Here is a 22,050-nt window from a genome sequence, read left to right as displayed (position 1 = left end):
AAGGAACTCTCCCCCTTCCCCTTCCTAGCATTTCTCAAGGTAGGTTCCCGTGGTCTCCACAAGAAGACATTTCCTGTATATTTGTGTCTTTTCTGTTGACATCCCTCATAATCCACCTCATATTACAGTTACATGTATACATATTCTAGCTTCTGAGTGAGTTATAAGCCTTTTAAATGCAGGTACTCTGTCTCAGTTTCTTTGCATTGAATAAGTATTTGTTATGAATGGTGACACACAGCATTAGTAATTTGCAAAGCTGATTTTATTTCCTTTATATCTCCTTAAGTATGATGTTCTTAAGTTTATCTTGTTTCTTAAGGACTTATTTCTACTGAGCCAAGGATTCAGGGATAAGTTTACCATGAATATCTAACACATGTCTACAAAGCTAAACAGTCTTACCTGATGGTGATGGTGATGATGGTGACTTACTTAGATGAATCAAAAGAAAACACAAAGTTCCAGAAGGGTCTTATAATGGATCCTCCCAGCAGTGTGTTTGCTTTCTTTCTTCCTCCTCGACTGACTGATGATAACCTAGCTTTGTGGTTCCTCCTAGCTGACAGCTTCTCAGAGCCCTCACTGATCACAGCCCCTGAGGACTTGACACGTCCACCTAGAGGTATGGGAGGTAGTTGCTGAGAAATTAAGGGATGATGGAAAACACGGAGAGAAGCATTTCTCCAAGCTAGAGAGAAAGCACAGTTAAAGTGGGAGATGGCCTACTTACAAATCATAGCATTTAGAGCAATTTCCTTAATCATTTTCACCTTTTCTTGTGCCTCAACTTCTTCATCTGTAAAATGGAAGCCATGCCCACCACATGGGGTTGTAAAGATTAAGAAAGAAATGTTTAAGTTAGTAGCTTTCTAAGGTTTGGCACTTCACTTACCAAAAACAAATGATAGTTCCTGTCTCAGTTTCCTTTACATAGTAAAGCCATAAAGAAAGATGATGGGACAAAAGGCACCAAGTTGCTATAAGACTAATATAGTCTGGCCAACAAGGGGTCTACTTAGCTATGACCTGCATATGGATAGTCTAGTTTCCTATTTCATCGATATATTGACATCTCATATTTCTACCCTATTCATGGCAGAGGAATAACATATAGGTAAAATGATTAGGAGAACTTAGGAATTCTGAAAATTTCTTAAAGAGAGTTTCATTGTTGAAAGGGGGATCTAGTAAAGACTCATGGAAGGGATTTGAAATTGAAGACTGTTCTGGCTATTACTGTGTGGATACATGAGGACTGTGTGATCTTGCATATTTATAAAGCGGGGATAAGACCACCTAAGGATTCAAAAGGATGAAGGAAACCTTCCAGAGATGAGAAGGTCAGTCCCCCAGTGTTCCTCCTCCTTGTGCCTCCCCAGGAGCCTGGATGGCCGTAAGGCTGGTGAATGGCACAGGAAGGTGCTCAGGCCGAGTGGAGGTTCTCATCCAGGGCACGTGGGGAACCGTGTGTGATGACTTCTGGGACCTGGCCGAGGCCACAGTGGTGTGCCACCAGCTGCAGTGTGGCCAGGCCATGGCAGCCCCCACAGGGGCCCACTTTGGGGCAGGCTCCGGGAAGATCCTGCTGGATCATGTGCAGTGTGCTGGCACTGAGAGCCACCTGGGGGAGTGTGTGCACAGGGGTGAGGCTGAGCTCAACTGCGGGCACCTGAAGGATGCCAGTGTCATATGTGCAGGTGAGGAGTGAGGGGCTGTCACCTCCCATGATGTCACTGCTTTTATACCCCTTCAGGCATTCTCAGCCTGCATTCACACCAGCCATTAAGCAATGTATTGAATAAGCCCCATATTGTAAGCCTTATTATTAGAAGCCATGTCTATGTCTTTCATTCTGCAGGTTCGAATGGTCTACCAGCCCCCAACCCCACCCCAGGGCCTGAGGCTTCTTCCTCATTGTACATACTCTCAGGTAGGTCATCTTTGCTTGCTGTATTTGCTTTTGGTTCTACTTACCCTCTAGAAGACACTTCCTCAATCTACACTGTGCTAGAGGTACTTAGAGATGGCAGAGCTGCCCAGTTCCTCTTTACTGTGCAAACACTGTAGATAAGAATAAAAAGAGGCAAGACTTTTACAAGATGGGTTGCTTATCCATCACCAGGAATTCTGAAAACATTCATTTTCTGTCTCTACTACTGGGAAATCCAAATTGTATTGCACTGTTTCAGGAGCTCAATCCATTGCTATCTAATCAATTTTAAAAGGTCCCAAAAAGGTTAAAAGCATTATAAAAAGTAGATGATGCCCAGTACATCTGACTACCTATCAGATGCTGGCAGGGGCGAACTCACTCAAATTGGTGCCTGTGGAGCCTACAAGAATGAGGAAGGCTGCCGAGCTCCCAAGCTGAGGCACCCGGAGTGGGCACTGTCCCTCCAGCATCCGACGTGTGCTGGGTCTCCATCTCCTCTAGCAGCAGCACCTGTGAGTTATTACTGAAAGTTAAAGCCGGCTCTACCACCACGACTTTGCCAAGGAAAAAAAGACACCACAAATCTGCTTTCCGCATTAAATATCCAGTTGGCTGGGTTAATTGCTACTTGACATTTTAAACTCTGATTTGACTCAACTGACCCCAAAATGTTATGGCAGTAAGGTCATTTGGATGGATGTTTGATGAGACAAAATGAGGAACAAAATGAGGAATCCATTCCAGGTAATGGGTAAGCATCCCATCCTGTAAGGTAAGTTGGCCAAACACCTAGGACAAGCCTAAAAAGTCCAGTCACTGATACAAATGCCATGTCCCCCTGATTGCTCACAGCCGGTGGTTTCCTAAAAGAGAAAGAAGAGAGATGGCAACAGAAAGAACCAGAAATGGACTCACGGGCTTTCAAGAGCTAGAGTGTACAGGCCGTGGGCAATATTACAAAACCTCATCTTAGAGACTGGAGAACTAAATGTAAAGATGGGCAAAGTGAGGGCTTCCCTGCCCAAAACTTTGTAGGGGAAACCAATGGAAGATTCCATGTCATATTTTCAGAATGTTCTCATTGTAAGCATCTTCTTTCCTATATGGCGTTAGCAGGCTCTTGGTCACAAGTTATGTCCCTGTTTGTACCCCTTTACAGGTGATGGGCTGTCAGCTACCATACCCACAACACGCCCTCCTACCCTTCACTCTATACTCACACCAGCAGGTAATGCCTCCCTGTGACTTGCCTAGTGTTGTGCTCCATGTTTTATGAGCATCTAGTCTGTGCCATGCACAGAAGTACGTGCTTTCACAATATTGTTCCTCCACAATAACCATAAAGGAAGGTGTGATCTCCAACATTTCACAAAGGCATAAACAGAGGCTCAGAAAAGACACATGAACAGAAGACATTGTGTGATTAGAGTCACACAACCGTACGTGATGAAGGTTGGATCACCCAGACCCACCCAACTACAAGGGTCATGTTGGTTTCACTGTGTTTTTCTTGGGCACATGGATCAATGTTACCACTGGTGTATTAGAGGAGGAAGGTGTGAGCAAGGACTAACTGCTCATCCCAAGAAGATCTGAGAAAATTATGTGGAAATGTTGCATGTTAAGTATATGAATAGGCTGCCTACAACAGAGAATTTACTATAACAGAAGATATGAAAGACAGAATGTTAACTAGTAATCTGGATTATCCATTTTCCCTTCACTGCTCCAGTTGAGCAACATTGATCTCCTCGGCTATATCTAGGCCTTCTTAGCTCATAAGCCAATGCCTCCTTGCCTTCAACTGCAGAACTGACATTTCCATAAGTCATATCTCCTATATATCACCAGGTAATCAATGAACAATTCCTTTAAAAATCATCTGGGGAGGGGCGCCTGGGTGGCTCAGTCGTTAAGCGTCTGCCTTCGGCTCAGGTCATGATCCCAGGGTCCTGGGATCGAGCCCCGCATCAGGCTCCCTGCTCGGCAGGAAGCCTGCTTCTCCCTCTCCTGCTCCCCCTGCTTGTGTTCCCTCTCTCGCTGTGTGTCTCTCTGTCAAATAAATAAATAAAACCTTTTAAAAAAAAATCATCTGGGGATATTGACTTCCAGGTCTATTGGGCTACACTGGCAGAAGACAAGTCCTCTCAATAAGAAAAAATAGAAAAGATAAAGAAAGCGATAAAAGCTATTCGTTTACTGTAGGTGACAAAATTTCTGAAAACTTGAGCAATTATCACCTACCACTATACCCCAATATAGGAAATCTCCCTGACCTCAGAGAGCTAGGTCTCCAAATTCTCTCTTGCTTGTGCCTCCACAGGAGCCTGGATGGCTGTGAGGCTGGTGAACGGCACAGGGAGGTGCTCAGGCCGAGTGGAGGTTCTCATCCAGGGCACGTGGGGAACCGTGTGTGATGACCTCTGGGACCTGGCTGAGGCCACAGTGGTGTGCCGCCAGCTGCAGTGTGGCCAGGCTGTGGCAGCCCCCACAGGGGCCCACTTTGGGGCTGGCTCCGGGAAGATCCTGCTGGACGATGTGCAGTGTGCTGGCACTGAGAGCCACCTGGGGGAGTGTGTGCACAGGGGTGAGGCTGAGCTCAACTGCGGGCACCTGGAGGATGCTGGTGTCGTCTGCACAGGTAAGGGGCTGTTTTTTAACATGACGTTACTTCTTTGACTCCCCCCTCAGACATTTCTCAATGATTATTTTAATAACTCTTATGTTATAAATGGCACCATAGACCTTAGCATGTGGTTTTCTTTTGGCCATCAGGTGCTGATGATTCATCAGGCCCCACTCCAAACACAGAGCCTGAAACTGCCACCCCTTCATACACACTGTCAGATCAGTCCATTCTTTGCTCAGTTCTTTTGCTTTGAAGATTTTCCTCCCTATGATGTCCCTTTCTTAAGCCAGTTAGCAGGGTCTTCACATTGAACAACTTCAGGGGGTACCCTCTCCTAGAATGCACTCTGAATTGAATCCCCATGCAGGTCATCACATATTATATGTGAATGGTGATTCCTGAGGTTGTGTAGCTCAATAGTCCCAAGTGGCTGAGTCACTCCAGGATGGAATAGTTATCAGCCATTCTACATGGTACCACATCATACAGAAGGGCACAGAGCAGAAGGGGAATCAGGTTTCTCATTTCATCACCTAGACCTCTTAAATAATTCCTAACCTTGCTAAAACAAAGCCTAGATATTGACAATGTTTAGTTGTCTCCAAAGGGTTCAGAGGTTCAGTCTATTAAAATAAAACAGGTTAAGATTGAATTAATTTTTCCCAAGTGATGTTTATGGTGATCAAGACATATTTCAAAAACTGCTTAAAGATTCACATATCAGTAGATATTTGTGTGATCATTATGTAGCATCCTTTTAATTTCAAGAATCTGAAAAATACAGGAACAAATAAGTGGTTAGAAGAGGACACCCCGTATAAAAATGAATAGTTCCTCTCTCTGTAGATATTTGATAGGAGAGCAGTCAAGCCTGTTTCCTTAAGTACATGATACATGGGTGTCATAATAAAATGGTTGCTAGTGAAATTCTCACTGGCAGTAGCCACACACTCACAGGGTCCCCTTCTTTGCTCTGATTGGAAATGAGTCTCAGTTGCTTCACCATTAGGAGTAAAGTTTCTGGTGTTCTTGACATACTGATTCTACATTATACCATGTACAATGAACCATATGTCCAACTAAAAAAAATAAATAGGTTATGTGATTATTTTCCCTTCTCTATTCCAGCCCATTTTAAATAACATGTTTGATGGCTTAACAATTTCTAGATAGTCTAGTTCCAAATTATTTAAACAGATCACAATAATGAAGTGGCTAGTCGATTGTTTACATATATAAAATAATATTATGAAAAGTATCAAACTCACTGACAAATGTTAAGAACAGTATCATGAACTCCTTGGTACCCACTACTGAGCTTTATCAAATCCTAATATTTTGCTATAATTGTTTGAGATCTTTTTTAAAAGAAAACAATACAACAGCACATTAAAAGGGTCATACATCATGATCAAGTGGGATTTTTCCCTGAAATGCAAGGATGATTCAACATATACGAATCAATAAATGTGAAAAGCCACATTAACACAAGGATTTTAAAAATGGGTGAAATCAATGAAGGGGATTAAGAATACACTTATTGTGATAAGCACTGAGTAACATATAGAATTGTTGAATCACAATATTATACACTTGAAACTAATATATCACTGTATGTTAATTATACTGGAATTACAATTTTAAAAAATAATTAAATAATTTTTTAAAAAAGAAAATCACATGATGCAGAAAAAGCATTTGACAAAATTTACCACCCTTTCATGATAAAAATGCTTAACAAACTAGGTGTAGAAGGAATGTACCTCGACATAATTAAGGCCATATATGACAAGACCATAGCTAACATCATGCTTTTAATGAATTTTAAAGTTTTTCCTTAAAGATTAGAAGAAAAGACAAGGATGCTCACTCTTGCCACTTCTAGTCAATATAGTACTGGAAATCCTAGCCAGAGCAATTAGGGAAGAAAAAGAAATAAAAGAAATGAAATGGGAAAGGAAAAAGTAAAATTCTGTTTCCAGATGACATGATCCTATATGTAGAAAACTCTAAGCACTCCACAGAGGGAAAAAAAAAAAGAACTAAAAAACAAAATCAGTAAAGTTACAAGATACAGAATCAACATACAAAAATCAATTGTGTTTCTCTACACTAACAATGAGCCATCCAAAAAGAAAATTAAGAAGGCAATCCCATTTGCAATAGCATCAACAATAATAAAATACTTAGGAATAAACTTAACCAACATGGTGAAAGATCTGTACACTGAAAACTACAAAACATTGGTGAAAGAAATTAAAAGAAATACAAATAAATGTAAAGACATCCCATGTTCATGGATTGGAAGACTTAATATTGTTAAAATGTCCATACTACCCAAAGAGATCCACAGACTCAAAGCTATTTCCACCAAAATCCCAATGGCAATTTTTATAGAAATAGAAAAAAACAACCCTAAAATTCATATGAAACTACAAAGACCCAGAATAGCCAGAGTGATCTTGAGAAAGAACAAATCTGAAGGCATCACATTTCCTGTTTTCAAAATTTATTATAAACCTACACTATGGTACTGGCATAAAAATAGGCATATAGACCAATGGAAGAGAATAGAGAAATAAACCCACACATATATAGTCAACTGATCTTTAACAAGGGTACCAAAAACACACAATGGAAAAAGGGTGGTCTCTTTGACAAATGATATTGGGAAAACTGAATATTCATATGCAAAAAAATGAAATTGGACCCCTACATTATACCATACACAAAAATTAATTCAAAATAGATTAAAGACTTAAATATAACACTTGAAATTATTGAATTCCTAGAAGAAAACAGGGGATGACTTTTTCACACTGGTCTTGGCAATAGCTTCTTGGATATGACACCCAAAATGCAGGCAACTAAAACAAAAATAGGTAAATGGGACTGTATCAACCTGAAAAGCTTCTGCACAGCAGAAGTAACAATCAACAGAATTAACAGGCAACCTATGGAATGGGAGAATATATTTGCAAACCATATATCTGCTAAGGGATTAATTTCCAAAATCTATATGAAGCTCCTAAGACTTATAAAAAAAAAAATCAAATAACCAGATTTTTTTAAATGGACAAAAGAACAGACATTTCTCCAAAGAGGACATAAAAATGTCCAACAGGTATATGAAAAGATTCTCAACATCATTAATTATTAGGGAAATGCAAATCAAACCTACAGTAAGATATCACCTCACACCTGTTAGATGACTACTAGTTTTTTTTAGATTTCTTTCTTTGAGAGAGAGAGAGAGAGCACGTGTGAGCATGCATACAGGGAGGGGCAAAGAGAGGGGAAGAGAGAATCTCATGCAGACTCTGCACTGAGCAGAGAGCCCGATGTGAGGATCGATCTCATGACCCTGAGATCACGACCTGAGCTAAAATCAAGAGTCAGACATTTAACTGACTAAGCCACTCAGGCACCCCAGGATGGCTACTATTTTTAAAAAGAGAGATAACAAGTATTGGTGAGGTTGTGGAGAAATTGGAACCTTGTACACTGTTAGTAGAAATGTAAAATGGTTCAGCTGCTATGGAAAGCATTTCAAAGATTCCTCAAAAAATTAAAAATAGAACTACCATATGATCCAGCAATCCCACTTCTGGGTAATATGTCCAAAGAATTGAAATCAGGATCTCAAAGAAATATCTGCACTGCCATGTTCATTGTAGCACCATTCACAATAGCCAAGATATAGAAAAAAACTACGTGTCCATCAACAGATGACCAGATAAAGAACATGTGGTATATACACACAATGGAATATTATTCAGCCTTAAAAAAGAAGGAAATTCTGCCATTTGTAACAACATAGGTGAATCTAGAGAACATAATACTAAGTGAAATAAACTAGTCACAGAAGAATAAATGCTGCATGATTTCACTTATATGAAGTATCTAAAATAGTCAAACTCACAGAAGCAGAGAATAGAATAGTGGCTGTCAGCGCTTGAGGGGAGGTGGAAACAGGGAGTTTACTGGGGAAGAAGTTTCAGTTAGGCTAGATGAATAAATGCTAGAGATCCACCATATACCATAATGCCTATAGTTAACAATACAGTATTGTGCACTTCAAAATTTGTAAAGAGGATACACATCATGTTAAGAGTTCACACCAAAAAAAAAAAAAGGAGGGGAAAAACACAGAGAAATTCTGGGAGGTGCTGGATGTGTCTTGTTACTATGGCTGTGGTGATAGTATCACAAGTGATTGTATATGTTCCAACTCAGCAAGCCATACACATTGAATATGTGCAGCTCTCTGGATATCTAGGATACCTTGATAAAGCTGTTTTTAAAAGGAAACAAAACAACACTTTATTGCCGTTTTATGAGTTAAGATGAAAACAGGGCTGCCTTAATGCCCTATGGAAGCCTCACATAGCTTAGGCTATTCAGAGCCCAGATAAAGCCCCTACAAATAAATGGAAAACGTTCAGCCATTTAATTGATTGCGTGTCCCTGTGGTAGAACACATCTGGATTGCTCCTCAAAGGAAAAGAGGAAAAACTCCATAATTGGTTCTGTGGGCACTGAGCAAAATGGCACACCGTCCAAGTATGAGCATTTTCATCCCACAGTGAGTCTGAGATCCAGGGTTGGATGAGTGTGGCAGGAAAGGAGGTGGGAATGCAGACCAAAAACCCCAACAGTACAGACTTGCGCCAGCCTTCTCTTTGGTCAGAAGTTCGCTCTCCCGATGTGAGGAGGTGGGGGTGGTATCTAGCAGTGAACAAGGCGTCTCTTTGCATTACACGTACTGCCAGCAGCCGTGCCCACCGCAGAGCCTGCCACACTTCCTGTGACAACTACTCCGACAGGTCGGTTGGCATTTCTTCTACGGGAAATAGAGGAAGGGCTCTGTGGACCAAACACTGGGCTGGCCCTTCCCAGACCTGATGCCATGCTGAGTGCTGACCACAGCTTTGGGAGGACTCCTTGCCTGCATAGGAGCAGAGCCAGGAACTGACATTTATGTTTGACTGTGACCTTCAAGCTGGGGTGGTGTTTGAACCTTGGTCTTTCTGAAGTTGAGATTAGGAGATGTCCCAATTACTGGAGATGCTTCTGTTTGTCCCCACTGACAGGTGATGGATTATTTGCAACCACAGTCACATCAGAGCCTGCAGCCCCACTATCCACACCTACACCCCTGGCAGGTGAGTCCTTGGGAAAATGGGCGAAGGAGCTAATGTTTGTGGAACAACCAAAATGTGATAAAATAGAGAATCAGATGCGTTCATAGAACGGACAGTTCATTGAGCACTCACAACAACCTACCAGTGTTATTCTCCCCACAACTCCATCATTGTTTCATAAAGTGAGACACAAAAAGGATCACTTTCTAGCATCACCCACTTACAATATGATGAAGCCAAGATTTGGGCATATATCATTCTGAGCTTGACCTACAACCTCTTGTCAGGCTTCCTCACCTTCTTTTCTGAGCATAATCTCCTGTGATTATACTAATGGTGCACATTTCCACCTGCGATTTTACTCACATGTATATGCTAACTGATCTCAAAAGAACCTGTGTGTTAGAGAAATATTACTACTTATTTGTAGTAATACTATGTTGTATTATATTGTATTATACTGTATTATATTTCTACTCCTATTTTGTAAGCTAGAGAACTTCATACAAAGAGACACAGACTTTAAACTCTTAAACTCTTTGTTTAAGAAATCCAGTGAGGCAGTGAGTTCTGCTTCTTCTCTCTTCCATGTAGGGAACTGAGACACGCTGAAGATCACTGTTGACTTAACAGAGAAACCCACCAGGTTTTTTTTTTTTTTTTAAGAACATTCTAGAATGCAGACTATCAATATCATGGCCAAGGCAACAAATAAAACAACCACCAAATTGCAGACCCTTTCACTAGACAAACATAATTTCACAGATTATTTCTCCTTTATCAAAAATTTCATCTGCAAAGACAACTTGATAACTTGATAAAGCAAAATAGTATTTGTTTTTCTGTATCTAACTGAAAAGAAGGAAGTTTCTTCCTTTTTACCTTGATGAGATCTTTCTCCCAGGCAGCAGTGAGGAGCTGTTAGAATCTCTCTGGTTAGCAGTGAGGGAAAAGAGCAAGTCTGAGTAAATTCACACTTACAATAAGGATCAGAAAACAAAAGAAAAAATATTTTGATAAAAGGAATGTGAGCATATATGTTTTGCATCTACAGAAACAGATCTTCATCTCTAATAAATTAAAATTTATTATAAAAATTCTGTAGGATGAAAATCCATTACTGCTTAATAAATTCCTACATTACATGGGCAGCAGCCCTCTCCAAAAAAAAAAAGGAGTATCTTTCATTTAAGTATGAGACATCATTTTCTTTCCTTTTGACTCAGTTGTGTTTTTTGTTTGGTGTCTTGGTATTTCCATTTTTACCGTAGCTACTGAATTATTAGCTCTAGGTTAGCCTATATGAAGATGTATAGTAATATAATTTTTGAAATATAAATTGGTACCTTATATCCTGCATATATTATCATGTTTAAATGTTTCAAAATAAAATACATCTTATTACTAAAGACAAGAACAGAAAAAAAAGAGCATTAGTCATTATTTTTTTATTATGTTATGTTAGTCACCATACAGTACATCATTAGTTTTTGATGTAGTGTTCCATGATTCATTATTTGTGTATAACACCCAGTGCTCATTACAATACGTGCCCTCCTTAATACCCATCACTGGACTAACCCATCCCCCTACCCCCCTCCCCTCTGAAACCCTCGGATTGTTTCCTGGAGTCCGTAGTCTCTCATGGTTCATCTTCCCCTCTGATTCCCACCCCCAACCTTCAGTTTTCCCTTCCTTCCCCTAATGTCCTCCGTGCTATTCCTTATGTTCCACATATGATTGAAACCATATGATAATTGTCTTTCTCTGCTTGACTTACTTCACTTAGCATAATCTCCTCCAGTCCCATCCATGTTGATGCAAAAGGTGGGTATTCACCCTTTCTGATGGCTGGGTAATATTCCATTGTCTATATGCACCACATCTTCTTTATCCATTCGTCTTTTGAAGGGCATCTCGGCTCCTTCCACAGTTTGGCTATTAGTGGACATTGCTGATAATGAACATTGGGGTTTTGGGGGCCCCTTCTTTTCTTTGGCCCCTCTACCTTTGGGGTAAATACCCAGTAGTGCAATTGCTGGGTCATAGGGTAGCTATATTTTTAACTTTTTGAGGAACCTCCACACTGTTTTCCAAAGTGGCTGTACCAATTTGCATTCCTACCAACAGTATAAGAGGGTTCCCCTTTCTCCACATCCTCTCCAACATTTGTTGTTTCCTGCCTTGTTAATTTTTGCCATCTAACTGGTGTAAGGTGGTATCTCATTGTGGTTTTGACTTGAATTTCCCTGATGGCTAATAATGTTGAACGTTTTTTCATGTGTGTGTTAGCCATTTGTGGGTCTTCTTTGGAGAAGTGTCTGTTCATGTCTTTTGCCCATTTTTTTGACTTGATTATTTGTTTTTTGGGTGTTGAGTTTGAGAAGTTCTTTATAGATCTTGGATACCAGCCCTTTGTCTGTAGTGTCATTTGCAAATATCTTTTCCCTTTCTGTGGGTTGCCTCTTTGTTTTGTTGACTGTTTCCTTTGCTGTGCAGAAGCTTTTTATCTTGATGAAGTCCAAAAGTTCATTTTTGCTTTTGTTTCACTAGCCTTTGGAGATGAATCTTGAAAGAAGTTGCTGTGGCCAATGTCAAAGAGGTTATTGCCTATGTTCTCCTCTACGATTTTGATGGATTCCTGTCTCACATTGAAGTCTTTCATCCATTTTGAGTTTATCTTTGTATATGGTATTAGAGAATGGCCAAGTTTCATTCTTCTGTATATAGTTGTCCAATTTTCCCAGCACCATTTATTGAAGAGACAGTCTTTTTTCCACTGCATATTTTTTCCTGCTTTGTCGAAGATTATTTGACCATAGAGTTGAGGGTCCATATCTGGGCTTTCTATTCTGTTCCATTGGTCTATATGTCTGTTTTTGTGCCAGTACCATGCTGTCTTGGTGATCACTTCTTTGTAATATAGCTTGAAATCGGACAACGTAATGCCCCCAGCTTTGTTTTTCTTTTTCAACATTTCTTGGCGATTCGGAGTCTTTTCTGATTCCATACAAATTTTAGGATTGTTTGTTCCAGCACTTTGAAAAATGTCGTTGGAATTTTGATCAGGATGGCACTGAAGGTATAGATTGCTCTGGGTAGCATAGACATTTTAACAATGTTTATTCTTCTGATCCATGAGCATGGAAGTTTTTTCCATCTTTTTGTGTCTTCTTCAATTTCTTTCATGAGTGTTCTGTAGTTCCTAGAGTATAGATCCTTTACCTCTTTGGTTAGGTTTATTCTGAGGTATCTTATGGTTTTTGGTGCTATTGTAAATGGAATCATTTCTCTAATTTCTCTTTCTACGGTTGCATTGTTAGTGTATAAGAAAGCAACTGATTTCTGTGCATTGATTTTGTATCCTGCCACATTACTGAATTGCTGTATGAGTTCTAGTAATTTGGGGGTGGAGTCTTTTGGATTTTCCACATAAAGTATCCTGTCATCTGCAAAGAGAGTTTGACTTCTTCTTTGCCAATTTGAATACCTTTTATTTCTTTTTGTTGTCTGATTGCTGTTGCTAGGACTTCTAGTACTATGTTGAACAACAGTGGTGAGAGTGGGCATCCTTGTCGTGTTCCTGATCTTAAGGGAAAGACTCTCAGCTTTTCCCCATTGAGGATGATATTCACTGTGGGTTTTTCATAGATGGATTTTATGAACTTGAGGAATGTTCCCTCTGTCCCTATACTCTGAAGAGTTTTAATCAGGAAAGGATGCTGTATTTTGTCAAATGCTTTTTCTGCATCAATTGAGAGGAACATACGGTTCTTCTCTCTCCTCTTATTAATGTGTTCTATCACATTGATTGATTTGTGAATGTTGAACCACCCTTGCATCCCGGGGATAAATCCCACTTGGTCATGGTGGATGATCCTTTTAATGTATTGTTGGATCCTATTAGCTAGGATTTTGTTGAGGATTTTGGAATCCATGTTCATCAGGGATATCGGTCTGAAATTCTCCTTTTTGATGGGGTCTTTGCCTGGTTTGGGGATTAAGGTAATGCTGGCCTCATAGAATGAGTCTGGAAGCTTTCCTTCTGTTTCTATTTTTTGAAACAGCTTCAGGAGAATAGGTATTATTTCTTCTTTGAATGTTTGGCAGAATTCCCCAGGGAATCCATCAGGCCCTGGACTCTTGTTTTTTGGGAGGTTTTTAATCACTGCTTCAATTTCGTTACTGGTTATTGGCCTATTCATGTTATCAATTTCTTCCTGTTTCAGTCTTGGGAGTTTATAGGTTTTCAGGAAGGCATCCGTTTCATCCAGGTTGCTCAATTTATTGGCATATAGTTGTTGATAATAATTTCTATTAATTGTTTCTATTTCCTTGGTGTTAGTCATGATCTCTCCCCTTTCATTCATAATTTTATTAATTTGGGTCCTTTCTCTTTTCCTTTGGATAAGTCTGGCCAGTGGTTTATCGATCTTATTAATTCTTTCAAAGAACCAGCTTCTAGTTTCGTTGATCTGATCTACTATGTTTCTGGTTTCTATTTCATTGATCTCTGTGCTAATCTTAATTATTTCTCTTCTAATGCATGGCTTAGGCATCATTTGTTGCTTTTTCTCTAGTTCTTTAAGTGTAAAGTTAGTTGGTGAAATCAGGATTTTTCTATTTTTTTTGAGTGAGGCTTGAATGGCTATGTATTTCCCCCTTAGGACCACCTTTGCAGTATCCCATCGGCTTTGGACCAATGTGTTTTCATTCTCATTGGTTTCCATGAATTGTTTAAGGTCTCCTTTGATTTCCTGGTTGACCCAAACATTCTTGAGCAGAGTGGTCTTTAGCTTCCAAGTGTTTGAATTTCTTCCAAATTTTTTTTGTGATTGAGTTCCAGTTTTAAAGCATTATGGTCTGAGAATATGCAGGGAATAATCTCAATCTTTTGGTATCGGTTGAGACCTGATTTGTGACCCAGTATAGTGTTCTATCCTGGAGAAAGTTCCATGTGCACTCAAGAAGAATGAGTATTCTGTTGTTTTAGGGTGGAATGTTCTGTATATATCTATGAGGTCCATCTGGTCCAGTGTGTCATTCAAAGCTCTTGTTTCCTTGTTGATTTTCTGCTTAGATGATCTGTCTATCGCTGAGAGTGGAGTATTGAAGTCTCCTACAATTAACATATTGTTATCAATATGACACTTTATTTTGGTTAACAGTTGGTTTATGTAGAAGGCTGCTCCCATGTTGGGGGTGTAGATATTTATAATCGTTGGATCTTCTTGTTGGATAGACCCTTTAAGAATGACATAGTGTCCTTCTGTGTCTCTAACTACAGTCTTTAGTTCAAAATCTAATTTGTCTGATATAAGAATTGCTACCCCAGCTTTCTTTTGAGGTCCGCTGGCATGGAAGATGGTTCTCCATGCTTCACTTTCAGTCTGGATGTACCTTTAGGTTCAAAATGAGTCTTGTAGACAGCATATGGATGGGTCCTGTCTTTTTATCCAATCTGCAACCCTGTGCCGTTTTATGGGAGCATTTAGGCCATTCACATTGAGAGTGATTATTGAAAGATATGAATTTATTGTCATCATGTTGCCTGTGAAGACCCTGTTTTTATAGATTGTCCCTGTAAATTGTGAAGCTATTGTCTTCACAATTGCTAGCCTGAATTCCATCTCCGACATCTTGGTTATATCTGAATCCATTTGTAAATCTGGGGCATAAGTCATAGTCTCTGAGTCTTTCCTATTTTGGGGGTTCCTCCTCCTAGTCATTCTGTTGAGGGGTGGTTGAAGGAATGTATAGAGTCCAAATTATTGACCACAACCCAAGCAAGATGCACCTGTTTTATGGGGACCTTAGGGTTGCTGGCCTCTTGTTTTCCCAGCCTGTCTTCTGGGGGAGGGGCCTGCCACGCTGTTACTCCGGCAACCCTGTTTGGGCAAAGTTGCCCTGCCCCCTGTGGCAGTGGATGGGCTCAGTGGGAACTGGTTTTGGGGGGATTTTGTCCCCTGGTGGCTTTCCCTGGTGGCTTTCTGTGTCTCTTCTGAGAGTCAGAGCAGAAGAGACCGTTTCCAGGGCGCCTGGGTGGCTCAGTTGTTAAGCGTCTGCCTTCGGCTCAGGTCATGATCCCAGGGGCCTGGGATCGAGTCCCACATCAGGCTCCTTGCTCAGCGGGAAGCCTGCTTCTCCCTCTCCCATTCCCCCTCTCTCGCTGTCTCTCTCTGTCAAATAAATAAATAATTAATTTTAAAAAAAAAAAGGAGAAGAAGAAGAGACCGTTTCCAACCCTCTGCCTCAGAGCAGAGAGATTGCAGTCTGTTCTTCAGTGAGCTCTCCAGGCCACACTATCTCCATTTCTATCTGTGCTGCTATAAACTGCAGTCCTGGATTGTGCGCCCCTCAGCCTCCCTCCCAGTCCTCACCTGCAGGTCAGAGCACATCTCCGCCCTTTGTGCTTCTAAAACAGCCAGCTGCCCCACATTGCACACACAGCCCTGCCACTCCGGTTTCCATCTGGGGGGCTGCCCTAAAGTCCTTTCCCCTCTGCTACTGGTCTGCGAGTCTGTGCCCCATCCCCAGCGTGGGAGGCTATCGTTCACCGGTGGTGCAGGATCCTGACGGCTCCCTCCCCCTTCTGTTTATCCTCCGATATCTGCCTGCGGAATCACAGCTCCCCACTTCATACCTCGAAACCAACCACCTGCGATATTCTGTTTGTAGAGATCCAGATCTATCTTCTTACATCTCAGGCTGATTTTGTGGGTGTTCAGAGTGGTCCGGTAGATATCCAGCTCAATTCCGGGGACTGGTTGGAATAGGGTCCCCTACTCCTCCGCCATCTTTTCCCTCTCCCACAGAGGCACATTTGTAAAATTAGGCGCAGTTAATGTTGCAGTATAAAGGGCTCTTCCCCCCTCCCTCCCTCCCTCTCTCCTTCCTTCCTTCCTTCCTCCCTCCCTTCCTTCCTTCCTCTCTGCTTTTCTTCCCTCCCTCCTTTCCTTTCTTCCTTCCTTCCTTCCTTCTTTCCTTCCTCCCTTCCTTCTTTCCTTCCTTCCTCTCTCCCCCTTCCCTCCCTCCTTCTTTCCTTTCTTCCTCTCTCCCCGCCTTCTCTCCCTCCCTCTTTCCTTCCTCCCTCCCTTCCTTCCTTCCATCACGGTGTTCTATGCACATGAACTAACAATTACACAGTGCTAACAGGCTTACTGTCATGCAGGCGTCCTTCTCCAACTTCACCCACTACCTTGGTTCTATACCCACAAAATATTTATCTGATTCTTTTTGGGATTGCTCTCCAGTTTTTGTTTATTTTGTTTTCTACTAAATAAATCTTACTAAGATTTCTTGCATGGACCATGGAACCAAATTTCCTAATTTCAAATACTGGTTCCCCAGAACTGTGTGATCTTGGGCATGTTACTCAACTGCTTTGTACCTTAATTCCCCTGTCCACAATATGGGTATAATAATAGAATATATTTGTATCTAATACATCTGTGAGTGTGTGTATATGCATGTATACACACTATTATTTATATAAACACATCTACACACACATATATATACATAGATGTGGTTTGTGTACATGGTGGATGTTAAAGGAGCTGATGGTGTCAATTACTTAGTGCTGGACACTAGGAAGTCTATATAAATGTTAACCTTATCATAACTGTCGTCATCATTGTTGTGATCAAATATTTGCTTTTTGCTGAAGTGAGAGTATTGGCCCAGAGAAATTTAAACACATTGAGAAGTAGCTTTCAGATGTCAGCATGAGGCCTGGCCTTTCTCCCAGGATGGTGGCCAAGTCCCAGGCATGAGTCCCTGGAGGAAACAGGACACGAGTGCATGGCACTTCCCTCACCCTGGCTCAAAAAGGTTTAGTGTCACTCGCACCATACTCCATTGGTCAAGAAAGTCACAACCCGCCCAGGTTTGGAAGGATGATGCAGAAGCTCCTCCTTGGGACATGGGACAGTCAAGGTTCCAGAAGGGCTTGAGGAATGGGAGATATTTTGTAGACATCTTTCAAAAATACAATTAACCATGATCCCCTTCTTTGCCAGCACCTCACTCCTACATTGGTTGGCATCCTATTCCTCCAAACACATCACCTGCAAGGTTTCTCTGGGGTGAGTCCGCTCACTTCTGGTGGGTAGCCATCCCTGCCTAGCCCACTACAGCCCAAATTAATGCTCTGCAAACATCCCCCCAAACCCACTCTGTCTGCTCTCTAGTTTCTAAAAAGAATGTTCTGAAATTTTCCATTAGCTCTGATTATCCTTCCCATTTTCTATGTCCTTGTAAATCACAACATTTGCATGACTTTCTCGTGCTTGAGGAAGAAAAAATGAGCTCATTTATTCAAATCGTGTTGCAGTTGAAGCACCACAAATTTCCCTCCTATGTGAACTTGCCCTTCCCTTCACTCTGTCGGGAGCGAGCCCCCTTCCCTTATGATCAACGTGCAGAAATCGTCTTCATGTTTCAAAGCCATTTCTTGGCTGATCTCCCAAAATAGATGAAGTGTCCATCACCGATAGCACTATTAGACTCCTAGAGGTATTCCTTGTTATTTGCCCTGATAGTGCAGTGTGTGTGGTTTCTCCATCATGTCACTGGGTATAAATCCTGAGGAGTGAACTCTGTCCAGTTTTGCACCTTAATAGACATTAAGTGAAAATTCTATGTTTGAAAGTACAACCATGCTGGCAACAAAGAAATGTCTCTAGTGCTAAAAAGAGTGCTCTGTAATCTCCAGATTACAACACACTGGGCAACTTCTATAAGAAGACTCTGGTCAGCTATCCACCAAGGCAAGGCTGTCACAGGGGTCCCATCCATGCAACCCTCAGGTCTAGGATTCCCTGAAGTTCTTTTGCTGTAGGTGGGATGAGTTGACATGTGTAAGGCTGAGAACCCAGGGCCTCTGGCTTTCCCCCTCTAGAAGTCAGATGCTGCTGCTTCCTGGGGTCTTCCAGCCCCTTCAGGCACTTCCAGGAAGAAGAAAGTCTAGCCTTGATGTTCTAAGACCATAGAGCTCTCTATCTGCCCAACCCAGAGGAATTATGACATCAGCAGTTTATCAGACCACTATAACAGGATCAAGGCAATATGCTGACACCAAGGCCAATCTCATAATTTCCCATTGCTCTGTATCTCCCCAGGAACCTGGATGGCCCTGAGGCTGGTGAATGGCACAGGGAGTTGCTCAGGCCGAGTGGAGGTTCTTATCCAGGGCAGGTGGGGGACTGTGTGTGATGACCTCTGGGACCTGGCTGAGGCCACAGTGGTGTGCCGCCAGCTGCAATGTGGCCAGGCTGTGGCAGCCCCCTCAGGGGCCCACTTCGGGGCAGGGTCCGGGAAGATCCTGTTGGATGATGTGCAGTGTGTGGGCAGTGAGAGCCACCTTGGGCAATGCGTGCACAGAGCTGAGGCCGGGCACAACTGCGGGCACCTGGAGGACGCCGGCGTCATCTGCGCAGGTGAGGGGCTGGCTGGCAGTCCTCATTTGGAGGGCTACTCTTATCCCCTCACTTCTCATTCCTCCACACACACAATGTAGCACAGCCTAGAAATGTCAGTGGATTGAGACAGGCAACTGGTGTTGTCTACATCCTTTCAAAGTTATGCATCAGCCTGACCATCCCCTTGACTGCAAAGATTGTTGAGTATGGCTCATAATCACTGATGCAGGCTCAGAAGTGGCTTGTTTGGTTTGAAAATTCAGACTGAACTTGAATTCAGCCAAATCAGAATATCTGGCATAAAAATCCAAATTCTTGCATTTGTGAAAAAAATAAAAACAGAAGTTCAGGCTCAAAACAACAAATTATTTTATTATATTAACTGGCTGGATCTGAGAAAGAGCTGACCCTTTGGTCAGGAAACAGCTTTCTAGTTCACACAGTCCCCATCACTCAAATCCCTTATTTGTTTTATTCCCATGGCCCTTGGAAACTTTAGATTTTGAGTTTGTAACCTCTGGGTGATGGGCCAAATTTGTCAGCTGATTTTCCAGGCCCTCCACATCTAGACCGGGTGACCTTCCCAAACCTATGTGTCCTTCTATTTGACTCTCTGTCGCAACAGAATCTTTCCTGATTCCATCCCACTGGCAGCTGGAGTAATGTACCTACAAATGACAAGCTCTGCCAGGCTGCACCTGGCCCTTCCTGAGCCTCTCAACACCTAAGGCCCCCCGGGGGGGGGGGCACTGCCTTCTGAAGCTCCCCTGGGACACTCAGCATTTGCTGCCTGGTCTCATGTCTCAAATCCCCAGGAAATGCTAAGACCCTCAAGGGCAGGGTCTCTGCCTCTCTCTGCTTCCCCCAGCTCCCTAAATCTAGGACGTTCCCAATAAACAGTCACTGAATAAGACATGATAACATGCACAATCTCTCTTCATGTTTACAGGTGCTGATTCCACAGCTGCTCAGCCTACAGGTAGAACCCGTGTTACATTTGGCGTCATCTACTAGACCTAGCATGATATAAGAAAGATCATGAGGTTTAAAGTCAGATCCTGGTTTGATTCCCAGCTTCATTCATTCACTCATCTGTTCATTCAGTGGATACTGACTGAACTATGTGCTACTCTGTGCCAATAAGCACTGGGGCCACAGCAGTGATCAAACCACCACCACCCCCCCCAGCTCCCTTCTGTCACTGGGTCTGCACCCTAATGGGAGGGACAGACATGGCATAGGATCACCCTCAGTTATGTTACCTCAGCCAAGTTATATCATCTTTTGATCCCATTTCATCTGGATTTCTCTTTGCAAGAGTAGGAAAAACATAGAGAATTGAATGATTGAGAATTGAATATGACAATGCCCAAAGACACCTAGCACCTGACAAGCACTCACATAGTTCCTCCGTTTGGTCTACTGCTGACTAAGGGAGGTTGTGTGGGGAGTGCAAAGGGCCCTGAGCTGAAGGAATCTGATCCTGGCTGGTCTCTCTCCAGATGAATGACCTTGGCCGTCACTCTCCATGTCATTAGAATAGGCACAGGGGATTCCACGCTCCCTAAAAATCTATGCCTTTGACATTCAGTGACTACACAGAGAGGATAAGCAGCCATGTGGACTGGTTGAATGAAGTGTATGCCACTGTGGAAAGCAAGAGGTTGTCGTTGAAGGACAGAGATGTAGGTCTTGTACTAGAAATTGAGGGACACTTTCCCACCTAACATTTTATTATGAGAATTTTCAAATAGGCAGCAGTTTGAAGGATTTAACAATGAGATCCTACCTACCTAGATCCCATGATAAATTTAGCAATCTTTCTATCATCTCTTTACTCATCCATCAACCCATCATATTTTTATTAATGTTTGATTTGTGTACCATAAGGCTCACCCATTTTCAGGTCCAGTTTGATGGATTTTGGTAATTGTGTGCCACTGTATAATCACCACCGCAGTGAAAATATAATACAGGTCCCTTGCCCTGAAAGGTTTCCTCGCGTGTTTCAGGGTTGATGCTCTCCTCCTTCCCCCCACTCCACTTCCAGAAACTGCTGTGTGAATTTCCTTGCTTTGTTCAGGTGAAGTCATGACACACCTGGGGAGAGGGCAGCAAAGAGAGAGATCATGCCCAACTGATGGCCTCTCCTATGGCAGGCCACATGGGGCAAATTGTCCATGAGCTTTGCTTTTCTGATGGCCATGTGGTACATGTTCCTTTGTCAATGGGCAATAATACCATGTTCTGCCCTAAATGAAGATCTTGGGGCTATGATGTCACTGGCCTTAGAATGCAGTGTCATGGTTATTCCTGGTGAATCCTGGGAGGAGGCAGATGGCCCCTTGAAGCAACTGTTATCTTCTCCCAATGTTCTGACTTCTCCTTGATGACCTTCCTTTTTATCCACCAACAGCCTATGAGAACCTGCTTCCCACATCATTGGTGATATCAGCAGCTCAACACCCACCTTCTTCTGCACCTCCAGGTAAGGCTGTCTCTTTTTATATTATGTCTTCTGGACAATTTTTTTCATCCAACAATGGATGAATGAATGAATATGTGTCACTAAGAATATATGTCACTGGGATTATATACAGCAATAAACAGAGCTGAAACTCAAGTAAACTAAGTTCCTGGGGGAAGAGGGGGAGTAACCTGTTACAAAAAAAGTGTGCTGAATACTCTGATGGGGGAGCACAGGGTGCCATGTGTAACCAGAAGAAGCTCTCCATCCAGAGCCGAGGGGTCTGGGCAGGACCTGAAGGGTGAGGGGGCAATGGGATTGTGCCAGGCAGGGAAGAAACCAGACTGACTCCCTGTGGGCTGCAGGGTGGGAGACATTAACATGAGTTCCAAATTCGAATATAGGGCTGGCCAATGACCATACAGAATTAGTGAACAGTGCAGTGGCTCTTT

At 42.2% G+C, this 22,050-nt stretch overlaps 1 protein-coding gene across 1 annotated transcript in view; it reads left to right on the top strand.

Annotated features, from left to right (window-relative positions):
• Positions 1–1,390: 1,390 nt before the first annotated feature.
• The window catches only part of SPADH (spermadhesin family member), a 42,891-nt gene continuing 22,231 nt past the window's right edge, over positions 1,391–22,050 (top strand). The window contains exons 1-5 of the mRNA XM_078076903.1: positions 1,391–1,700; positions 3,096–3,164; positions 4,260–4,577; positions 18,832–19,149; positions 21,548–21,619. Of these exons, the coding sequence (XP_077933029.1) occupies positions 1,391–1,700; positions 3,096–3,164; positions 4,260–4,577; positions 18,832–19,149; positions 21,548–21,619 (1,087 nt within the window). The remainder of the gene's footprint in view (positions 1,701–3,095; positions 3,165–4,259; positions 4,578–18,831; positions 19,150–21,547; positions 21,620–22,050) is intronic.

This window comes from Halichoerus grypus, chromosome 7 (assembly GCF_964656455.1).
Source record: "Halichoerus grypus chromosome 7, mHalGry1.hap1.1, whole genome shotgun sequence".
NCBI classification, from domain to species: domain Eukaryota; kingdom Metazoa; phylum Chordata; class Mammalia; order Carnivora; family Phocidae; genus Halichoerus; species Halichoerus grypus.
The sequence above is the reverse complement of the archived record's forward strand: the minus strand, read 5'-3'. Positions and strand labels throughout refer to the sequence as shown.